This window comes from Calonectris borealis, chromosome 13 (assembly GCF_964195595.1).
Source record: "Calonectris borealis chromosome 13, bCalBor7.hap1.2, whole genome shotgun sequence".
In the NCBI taxonomy this organism is placed as follows: domain Eukaryota; kingdom Metazoa; phylum Chordata; class Aves; order Procellariiformes; family Procellariidae; genus Calonectris; species Calonectris borealis.
Window position 1 is genome coordinate 22124954 of NC_134324.1, and position 11230 is coordinate 22136183.

At 60.5% G+C, this 11230-nt stretch overlaps 1 protein-coding gene across 1 annotated transcript in view; it reads right to left on the minus strand.

Annotated features, from left to right (window-relative positions):
- Positions 1 to 8440, minus strand: part of SLC16A2 (solute carrier family 16 member 2) — a 40918-nt gene extending 32478 nt beyond the window's left edge. The window contains exon 1 of the mRNA XM_075162489.1: positions 8104 to 8440. Within this exon, the coding sequence (XP_075018590.1) occupies positions 8104 to 8440 (337 nt within the window). The remainder of the gene's footprint in view (positions 1 to 8103) is intronic.
- Between the last annotated feature and the right edge of the window lie 2790 nt (positions 8441 to 11230).

Sequence of the window (11230 nt, forward strand, 5' to 3'; positions counted from 1 at the left end):
GCTGGTCCCCGGGGACGGGGTGACGGGTGGGTGCTCGAAGCAGGTTCCCTCGCTGCAGGAGCCGTGGGAGGGTTGTTTCTGCTCCCCGAGGAGGGCCCCGGCGTCCGCCCGAGGCGAACCCCAGCAAGTCAGCCCATGCAGCGAGCGGGGCTTCCCTGCCCCGGGAAGGCCGGCTGTGGCCCTGCTTTTTCCCTGCTTTTTCAGGGAAAACAAGCTAAAAACCATCACTGAGCTGCTAAATCCAAACCCAGAGCCAAAAAAACCCCAAAGATGGGGAGAAACAGGGTCCGGTGAGCTCGCCTTCTCCACCTGGAAGCCAGATGCTCCCAAAGCCATGCTGCCGGCAGCGCCGACCCCAAATACCATCTCCATCTCGCACCGGGGTGCCTGCACCGGGACACGGCGCCGGGAGCTTGTGTTACAGCGGCGTGGTGCAATGCTCTTCTGTCTGTGCCCTGCGGGATGCGGGGATGTGGGTACGGGATATCTCCAGGCTGGGGCTCCCCTGGGGCGTGCAAAGCAAAGGCGCGAAGGGGTGAGCTGCCAGCACGCCACCGCCGTCCTCTCACCGGTCCCACGTGAGCCCGGGAGGTTGCTCGGGGCACCCTGAGCTGCTCCTTGCATGGAGGGCAGCAGGCGGCACGGCACGGCACGGCACGGCACGGCACGGCACGGCACGGCACGGCACGGCACGGCACGGCACCTAGGCATGCCCGAGATGAGTCCCAGCGAAGCAACCCGTCACGGGCAGAGGGCTGCATCCTGGCAGCCCTTCCTGAGGGCTCTCCCCTACACTTTGCCCCGCTCCGGCTCTCGAGGGATGTGCTGGGGGTGGCGGGGAGCTCTTGCATCAGGTAATTTTTTAGGGATCTACAAGGCAAGGGGGAAAAAAAAGCCTCAAAATGCGCTAATCGAACCCAGGGCTGTGCCGCCCTCCACGGCGGCACCCCTGCCCCGCGGGGCGTGCTTGACGGAGGACGAAGCGGCGGCAGGAGCTTTGCTGCCCGCAGTCCGTGCCGCGGGCAGGCGGCGGTGCAGGCAGGGCGTTGCGGGCAGCCCCGCGGCCCACCTGCCCCGGCAGCCGGCAGGACCTGTTGTACGAGGTGCCTGGGAGAGATTGGAATGGCTCGCGCCTGCGAGCGTGTTGCAGCAATTCCCAGCACACGTCATGTGGGTTTTGCAACCGCCCCAACTGTCTCGGGGTGGATAAACGGAAAGAGCCCGGAGTGAACCGAGCTCCCCAGCACCCACGGTGGGCACGGGCAACACCCCGGCGCGAGAGTCAGGCAGGGCACCCGGGGCGATGCCCAGCCCGGCACACACCCCTCCACCGGGCCTTTTTCCGCAGGGATGAATGCCAAAAGGCAGCATCTCCTTCCCTTGCAATAGGGAATAATCAATCCTTCAAGGAAGAGGAAGGGAAAACCCGACAAATCCCTGCTGTAACGGGTGCAGCAGCGTTTTTGCATGCCTGTGATATTGGTGTACGGGGGGTGCCTCTTGCCCCCCATTGCCAGAGCAGGTATGGGGACGCCGTGGACACACAGGCTCGTGGTTGCAGAAAGCCAGGGAAAAGTGATTCCCCAGGGAAACCGCCGGCTGCGAGTGCACGGCCACTGTCCTGGTCGGGAAATGCTGGCATCCTCCTCCGTGCCCTGCCCAGCTCGTAGGAAACCCCTGAGGGGTCATCATCCCAAAAAAGTGAGCGGGAGAGACCGAGGTATTTGATGACGTGCCAGAAAATTCCCTACGGCACCCGGACGCCAGCCAAAAGTGGGCAAAACCCCAATTACTGAGCCGGGGCGAAGCCTCAGCGAGGGGGGACTGCTTTGGGAGCCCATGTGGGGGGCGGCGGGTGACAACAAGAGCATATGGCACCCCAACGCCGCCGAGGTCCCCGTCAGCCCGCGCATCGCTTCGCCCAGCCGCACTGTCACTCCACTGCTGGCACGCACGCCGCGCTGCTTTGGCAGAGGTCCCAAGGAGTCACCAGGATAAAAAAGCAAAAGGTTACCCGGGCCCTATAGCGAGATGCTGCCGACTGATCCAAATCCCCACCGGCGCAGCGGGTACCGGTGCCACCGTCCCACCGGGATTAGCTCCCTCTTAGCGCGGCGGGAGCAGGGCTTCTTTACTGTCACCCATGCCCCCAGCTGGAATTTCCCCCTGGGCACTGCAGGATACAAAACCAGGCTGCAAACATCCCTGCGGGGACTTCCCAAAGCGACCAGGGCACTGCCGACCCCCCAGCGCAGTCCTGCCGGTGCCGGTGGGCTCGCAGCCTTGGGATGTGGAAACCCAGGTTTCCTTCCCAGGTTATTCCTCCGACAAACCCCACGGGGGATCCGGCAGCTCCGGCTCTGCATCCACCCAGCCTGGTGGTCTCCATCACGCCACCGGATTTTTGGGAAGACGGCTTCTCCCACCGATCACCACCCACTGGTGCTGCCCCACAAGCGGCATGAGCCCCGCGGACGGCCGCGTCCAGGAACACGTGGGACAAGGAGGGAGGGAGGCAGAGGAGCTGCCCCGGGGACACGAGGCGGTGACAACGCCCGCGCAAGCTATGCGCAGCCGGCCCAACGGGCACTGCCGGCGAGGTCAGCGGCGCCTTCCGGCTACGGGGTTTCACTCAACCTGATGGGTTAGGTCTATTTTAAGGTGCTGGATGTCAACCACCCCGGCTGATGGTCGGCTTCCAGCTGCTGAGGGCTTTTAAGGGGATTAAAGGGTGACTTGTCAAACTCCTGGATTTCCCCCCAAAAGGTGAAATGAAATTGCTCCTTTGCTGCTGACCCCCCCAGCCCCGTGGCATTGCACCGCATCGCACCCCATCGCACCCCATCTCACCCCGCACCTCCACATCCATCCCTCCATCCCGGCCCCGTACCCTGCAGCATCCACCCCCTTCGCCCTCCAATCCCTCCTCCTCCTCCTCCTCCTCCTCCTCCTCCCAGCCCAGTCTCAGCGATGGAGCTGAAACCTGGCGCCTCCAAAGATTTAAATTACAATCAAGTGGGGTGGTTTTGTTTGTTTTGTGGTAACTGAAAGGACCAAAAGAAAAAAAACTCAAAGCAATTGTACAACCCTACGCGCCACTTCTTCATACGCCGCAGCAAGGTCACGGGAGCTGCCACCACTCGAGGACGATGACCACCACGAAATACAACTGAGACTGGAGCATCCCCTTGGCTGGCTGGTGAAGGACACTTAAAAATAAATTAAAACCCACTAAAATGGCAAGTGTGCTGGCTGAGAGAGTCCCTGCAGTCTTTAAAAACAAGAACCTCCCTTAGAAACAGCGCTCCGGCCTCCTAATAACCTTAATTGCTACTGACGGCCTCAAGAACCAGGTTTAATGACATGACTGTGTTTTGTTTGCTTTTCAGGCTGCGTTATCTCAGGCGGCACCTTGCACTCAGCTCAAGAGACGAAAACCCAGTCCCTCCGAAATTCGCCCTTGTTCCCCTGCGATCACAAGCTCCATCTCCCAAAATGATGGGAGCTGAGCTGGGGAAGAGCCCGGTGCTGACACACCAGCATCCCGCCGCGAGAAACCCCCAGTAAAGCTGGGAAAGCTCCGCGGTGCCTTCTGCACTCCCCAGCTAGCAGGGCTGGGTGATAAAAGGCTTTTTTTTTTGGCCTTTTTGCTGGATTTATATCCCCATCTGGGCTATGTAAATGTTGCTCATGACAGCGCATCCCTCCGTGGGGTTAGGAATGCGGAGGAGGGCTGGAAAGCCGGGTGGATGTGGGGAAGCTCCCAGGAACGCCGAGGTCCACAGTGCCCTCGGCCAAAGTATCTGTGAAACGGGGCCAGCACAGCTCCCTGGCAATTAATAAAAGCACCAAATCCTGCAGATTTGGGTAAGAAGGAGACAGGAGCCTCCCGGGCGCCAGCGCTGGGCGATGACACCCATCACAGGTCTCGGATATATCACTGGTTGGTAATTTGTATTTAAGAGCGTGGTCCGAGTGCCCTCACCCTTCCCAAAGCCCAAATCTAGCACCTGGGGTAGACGTCTTTCGTTGCAGCAGGATAAATAAAACGCAGTTTCGTGGCAGTCGCCGCTATTCAGTCTCACCCGGACCGTGGAGTATTCCTGAAATTTAGTTGGGACCATTTCCAAGAATTACCTCTTGCGATTTACGCTGTCCTTGGGGTTTCCCTTCTCAGCTCCTAGTGCTCCAGCCACGCTCACCCACCCTGGGACTCTTCTTCAGCCCAGAGAGTTGTCCATGGCTTCTCCTCCCCACCTTTCACCATGACTGTTAGCACTTCATCTTCTCTAAGAAACCAACTCACTCTTTCTTCCCAAGCCTCCATTACGACGTTGGAGGAAAATTGCCCCTTCCAGCTAAGTTCACCTGTCCTAAGGAGGTGAAATCAGTGCTCACAAAGAAATTCCCCACCAAAACAGATGCGAATTCAGGTATAAAGATGACATCAGCTACGCCTTGGCTGACATCAGCTACGCTTTGGCCTCGTGGGCACAACGAGATACGATAAGCCCAGGGCTATGGTCCATGCACCAGCCCGGCTTGCCCGGGCACAGGGCGCTCCGGCGGCAGCCTCTGCTCCCCGGCTGGGGCTGGACTAAAGGGGGGAAGCTGCTCCCCAAATTCCCGCACACAGACTGGGGGATGCTGCCGGACACATGGACAAACTTGGAGGAGCTGTGGCCAAACCACCAGCTCCTCAGGCGTCTCTCTGAGTGCTTGCAGCTCCCATTTCCAGCAAGCAAAACATTAAATATTAAGCAAAGAGAGTTAATCTATACCTGGGATATTGACACAAAGCAGAGGAGGGGAGAAGAAGAAGATAAATAAACATATTTTAAAAAAATCAATGCACCTCTCCAAGCTGCCCCACCAGCGCTTGCCAGAGCACGGCACCAAGGATGCCTTTGGAGGAACAAGATGCACCGAGAAGTGCCGCCCTCCCGGATCTCCCTGGGTAGCCGGAGCACCCCGCCGGGACCCTCGGGTGCCTTGGGTGCAAGCGGGACCTCCTCGGCTGTGGGCAGAGCCCTGGCCGGGGACAGGCTCACCTTGCGCTCACCTCTCCCGAGGTTGGGAGAGCATCCAAGCAGCGGCAGAGCAGACATCAATTTAAGAGGGTCAACACTCAATTAACACTTACCAGGACTGCTCTGCCACTCAGATTGGCTTTTGGAGCTGGGGAAGACGAGCGCGCCGGGGTGGCTCATCTGTCCCTCGGCTCAGCCCACGCCTGGCGGGGCCGGCACCGGAGCGGCCGTGCCCTGCGGATCCATCGGCACCGGAACAAGCGTTGTACAACCGGAGGGAAACGCCGCCATTCATCTCCCAGCAAACGCTTTCAAGCATCGCTCAACAACCTCTCCAGCAGAGGAGACCGATATTTTTTTTCCTGGCTGAGTGCTCTCATGTATATTTTTTTTTTTTTATTCCAGTCTCAGCGATCCCCCCAGTCCTCCGCTCCCCCCGAAAGAAAACAAACCCGAAAGCACAGAGTGTGCCTTGCAAAAGTCCCGGCTCTGGCTTCCCGCCGCGAAGGGGCACGCGGTGGTCCCGGCGGCCAGCCGGCCTCAGCTCGGCGCTGCTTGTTGACATACGCGACGCAGTATATTTCTTTAAACAAAGGAGCCTATGCATTCAATGCATTGTTGCGAGAGGGTTTGTTTTCAAAGCCTGACCCCAAATCTGAACTCCGCGGATCCTGCGTTTCTCAAGATCAAACGCGAGAAAACGTGACCAATGCAAACAAGAAATAAACCTTGATAATTATAGCCGTGTGCTGGGGCGGCTATTGTTTAGTGCAGACTAGTACCCGCTTTAGCATAAACATAACCCTATTTTTAAAGGGATGCCTGACCAGCTTACAACATTACTCCCCATTTTGCCTCCAAACCCCCCCTTTGATACAAACCCACCTTCCTGAGAACGGAGCGATTTAAGAGCAGAGCCAAAAGGCTAAGCGATGCGTCCACGGCCGTGCCGAATGCCAGTGTCGGAGCGGGTCCTCGTCCCCTCGACCTGCTCCCGGTTGGTGGGGGACAAGGGGGACCCCGGGGCCCGGCTGTTGCTTGCAGCCGGCAGGAGCAGACCGACATCGGAGGACAAACAGACAGCGCCGGTCTTTTCAGGAAGGCCATATCACTTAGCGCTTGGAAAGGAGCTACAATATTTTCCTGATTATGTTTGCACGCAAACGAGCGCCGCGGGGAAATTATGCAACCCTGAGCGGGGAGGGGTGGGAGCGAGGGAGGAAGGGCTGGAGGGCGGCCCCACGCTGCACCCCGCTGCCCTCGGCCCCAGACGGTGCAGCTGCAGCCCCCGAGGTACCGCGCTCCCCGCGGCAGACGGGCTCCATCACCGCCACCTCTCTCCTCCGCCGCCGGAGCCCCTGCGCCGCAACCTCCAAGCGCAGAGGCAGCGCTCGGCTGCTGTGTCGCACAGCACGGGGGTTATTAACGGCCTCTTCATTAAGCACCTGGACCAAAATGCATATATTCGTCACCCAGGCAATTTAATTACCGAGCCTGGGTTCACCTCGCACACCCACACGCCTTTCTTTTTTGAGGCCTCTGTGCGGTCATAGCCATAAATAAATAAATCGCAGGAGCAAGAGGCAGATACTGACTCCTACAACCTCCGTCTTGGGCATGGAGCCTTTAAACCACCAGAACTTGCAGTATTTAATTTCTTTTGTTACCGCTTCTACCTTTAGAGCTCTGCCTTAGGCTTTCTAGATACAATCACAGGGAGCAGGAAACAGAGCGCTACGCGATGAGCTTCCTGGGGATCACACGCACACACGCACAATCATACAGCCCATCAATCACCCTAATTACAACCGGCCACACGTCCGCAGCTCTCTGCGGCACTCCGTTACTGCCTGTAATTACACGATCGCATCGTTGCTCCGGTAACAGTATCGCGGAGTTAATTTGTGATCTGTAGATGCGGTGTATCTCGCAATGCATTTCATCCTGGCGCGCTCACCGCCGTGATCACCAGACATGCATCAGCTGAGCGGAGGGAACACGGGCAACACTGGTCCCCAAAATAAGACTTTAAGGTCCTCACGCGCCCCCTCACACTGCCTCTCTCCGCCGCACACTCCCACTTCAGTTTCCGACTGCTGCCCACATCCCATCCAGAGTCGGGACACCACCACAAGCAGTTTCCCTCAACGCTGAGTGCTTGTCTCTACCCGCCAGATAAAAGCAAGGTGGGCCATGGGTGTCCATCGCAGGGATGGATATGATCTTCTCGGGGAGGATACCAAGACCTGGGACAAGGCTGGGCATCCCGACACCAGTGCCTGTCATGGACCCGCTGGGACCACCACCCTGGCAGGCTGGTGCCCCTCTGCCAAATCTACTTACACGGTGGGGTCTTTGCAGTGAGAAACGTCCCTTTTCTCCATGTTAACACTGCTGGCTGAGGCTGTAGGTCCTACCAAAACACACAACTGGGTGCAGTTTGTGGGTCTTGCTATTAACGGATATTAATTACTCGAGACCCCGCACTGCCCTTGGTCTGACCGTGCAGGCAGTGCTGCCAGACCTGCCCTACGTAGGCTTTCCCGCTGAATGGATACAACCCGGAGGAAGCGTGTCGGCGAGGCAGATGCTCTCCCGCAGCCACCCCCGAACGTGATCCGGCAGAGAGACATATAGCTTGAAAAGCCCATAACAAAATAACAATAATAATAAAAAACAAAGGGGGTGGCTCACACACACCAGCTGATTCACCAGCGTTGCTCTCCTTACTCCAAAACACACCAGGCAGGACAAGCTAAGGGCATGCTTTTCAGATTAATTACTTTTAATTGAGTACATAGGAGCTTAGGAACACATGATGCTGTCGGAGATAAATATAGCCACGACTACAAGGATGGAGGGGGCAGGGAGCAATCGCGGTTCAACGCATCCGAGAAGCAGCTTCCAGCCCCGCCGCCTCCTCGCTGGGCTCCGGGAGGCAGAGCCGGCCGGGCCGCCGCGCCTTCCCCCGCCGCGCCCCCGCTCCCCCGGCCCCGGCGGCTCCGCGGGGCTGACAGCAAGCCCCGAGCGGGGCAGGAGCCCGGGCCGGGAAGGAGCCGGGGAAAACCCGTACCTGTTTTGAACTCCAGCGCGGGGTCCTTCTCCCCCTCGCCCAGGTCGCTCTGCAGCATCATGTAGAGGATCCCGAAGGAGTTGTGGATGCCGAAGATGGAGCCGTTGCACCAGGCGGCGGCGAAGACCACCACCCAGCCGAAACCGCCCTCGGGGGGCTGGAAGGGCGCGGCGGCCCCGCTCGGCCCCCGCTCGGCCCCGGCCCCGGCCCCGGCCCCGGCCCCGGCCCGCGGCTCGCCCTCGCCCGCCGCCGCCGCCCCCTTCTCGCCGCGCTGCGCCATCGCGGCCGCGCTCCGGCCGCCGCCCGCCGCCCGACTGCCCCGCAGCCGGTCCCACATGCCTGCCGCCCCCCCCGGCCGGCCCCCCCGCCCGCCCCCTCCTGCCGCAGCCTCACTCCCCGCCTCCCCTCCGCCGCCTCCATCCTCCTCCTCCTCCTCCATCGCGCCGCTCGGCCCCCGGGTCCCTACCTGCGGCGGGAGCCGCCCGCCCCCCCCTCCCCGCCCCGGGCCCGGCCAGCCGCGGGCGGTGCTTCCCCGACGTCGACCGCGCTCGCCGCCCGCCCGCGGGGCTTAAAGGCGGCCCCGGGCCCGGTCGCGGCCCCGCATCGCCCGTCGGGCCGCCGCACCGCCCCCGCCGCCGCATCCTGCGGCGGGCGCAGCCCCGGGGCGGGCCGCCGCCAGCACCGCCCCCGCGGGGCCCGGCCGGGGCGCGGGAGCCGCCGGTTCTCCCCCCTGCTCCCCCCGCCCCCCGGCCCGGGAGAGCCCCGGCCCCGCGCTCCGGCCCCCCGGCTGCGGGAGCATCCCGGGGGGGGTGGGAGGGGGAGCGCTGGGGGGGGCCGAGGGGGGCCCTCGACGGCCGCGGCGGGCTGATGCTGCAGCTCCCCTCTGCCCCGGCCGAGGGGAACGAAGCACCGGCAGCAGGCCGAGCGGGTGGCAAAACGCAGCCCCGGCGAGGGGATTTATTTCATTTCATGCCGGGTTTGCCAGTGGGATTTTTGGCTCCCCCCACCCCGAAAAGTTTTAAGAGAGGTTTTTGTAACGCCAGCCCGGAGCCAGGCAGGCTGCTTGCTGAGGCAAGGAGCCGGCCGCTTGGTGTTCCCCAGGGCCGTGGGTCACCCCACGTCACCCCAGCACTGGGCTTCACCGGGCAGGACGGGTGGGATAGCGATGGTGATACAAACCCAGCGGCGAGCTGCTCTCTTGCCTCTTGTCTTGTTTTGCAATAAGCTCTGCCTTTTCTCTTCTTTCAATAAATAATTACAAACCCACCAATATATTAAAGCCTGTCTTTTCACACGCTGAAGGTATTTACACTTTAATATATGCCAAGTCTAAGTTATTATTCTTTCTTTACCCTAATGGCTGTGTCAGTGTCAGATTCCTATCAGAGTAAAATAATACATCCCAACCTCACGCTGCTCTTTCTTTACCTCCAGGGGTATTAATTACCAACGCCTGGCGAGGCGGCAGGGCAGGGTGCGGAGCCGGCAGGGAGGCGGCAGGCAGGGCCGCACCAGTCTCCCCGCTTCTCCCGCTGCCGGAGAGCAGCACCCGGCCATAGGCGGGCAGGCTGCGGGGTGGGAACGCATTTGCCTACGTGCTGCAGCTCGCCGGGCTTCGCGAAGACCCTCTGGGACATTGCTACAGCCGGAAAAACCTCTCCTCGGCCTGCCCGCCTGCTCCTGACTGCAGATCGCTGCCAGCGCCGGGTCTCCTCCATCGCCATCCGCTTCCTCCCACCCAGGGGATGAGCAGTGGTTCTCCCGGGCTCCGAGCAGCCTGCCTATGCGTTGGCGAGACCCGAGCCGCAGGGGCATGACGGTGGGAGATGCGGCCTCCTCCCGCTTCACAGCCGCGCCGATCGACGAGGCCAAATTCCCCCCGACCCGGCGGGGTGCCCGGCGGTAACGCCACGCTCGGGTCAACCTCGCTGCTGGAGGAACTGCATTTTTATTTCCCTTCCTCTCTGGTGGAGTCTCCTCCCCGGATCCCCAACTCTGCAGCACAGCCGGGAGAGGCTTGGGAGGTTTGGGAGCATCTTCCACTGCCCTCTGCCGACACGAGGAGCCGCAGCGCTGAATTTTAATAATCATTTCGCCATAAGGCCCGCTGATTTTATTTTGTTAAACCCCTGCAACCTGAGAGGGAAGGGGGTTGGGGTACCCTGGGCTGTGCGCAGGGGAGCTGCACCCCAAAATGCTACTTCCCCGCAGCAGCAGAGCTGGGGCTGGATTAAAAACAGCAGAGAGAGAGGTGGGAGAACCCTTTGCCATAGCACACACCAGCTCACGGAGACTTCTCCCCTCTGGAGCTGCAGAAGGCTCTCGTGGAGCGGGAAGTGGGGGGTTAATTTTACTGGAGCCCTTGAGCCAGACACAAACCCCACTGAGCAGCATCTCTCCTGGGTGTCGGCTGCACCGCACCTTGATGGAGCATTTTCTGGCACCGGCTGTGCCAGGCGTTGCTGCAGCTTTCCGGGCTGGGCTGGACAATGCTGGGGGGCCGGGGGTAAAATTTCCAGAGGAGGCTGAATGAATTGGGGGTTAAATGGCTGGACTGGTTGCAGTGGTGGAGGCTTCAACCAGGAGGGAGCTGCGACCTGGAAAGCTCTGGCAGCATCGGGCAGAGACGGCTCTGCTCGCTGGTGCAAGACCAGCTTTTATTTAGATTGGAGCATCACACCCAGCTCTGGAACCACAAGCTGAATGAAACACCGAGAGAAAAACCAAAGATAAAGCCGCTCTTCTCTGGTTGCACTCGTTGATAAAATACCCTTCTGTGTCCGCGGCAAGGCTTTCCTCAGAGCCCCCAGCCTGCTGGCTCGGTCAGGGATGCGGTGGACGGCTGCGGCCGAGCTGGGCTCTCCGGGACCCGCATCCAACACCCCTGGAGAGCTGGCAGGCAGCACCTCGTGTCGCGGCCGATGGGCCTCCGGTTGCCCGGGCAAAGCGTTGCTGTCAGCAGCTTGTTTCTTGTCCCCCAAACGTGGTGCCAGCGCCTCCACCAGAGGAATTGGCAGCTACAAAATGTGTGTGTTTGGGTTTGCAGAAGGGGAAGAGGGACCGAATGGAAGTATCTCATGCAAACACCTCGGGAAGCATCGCAGCGGGATGTGGCCTCGCAGGAGAA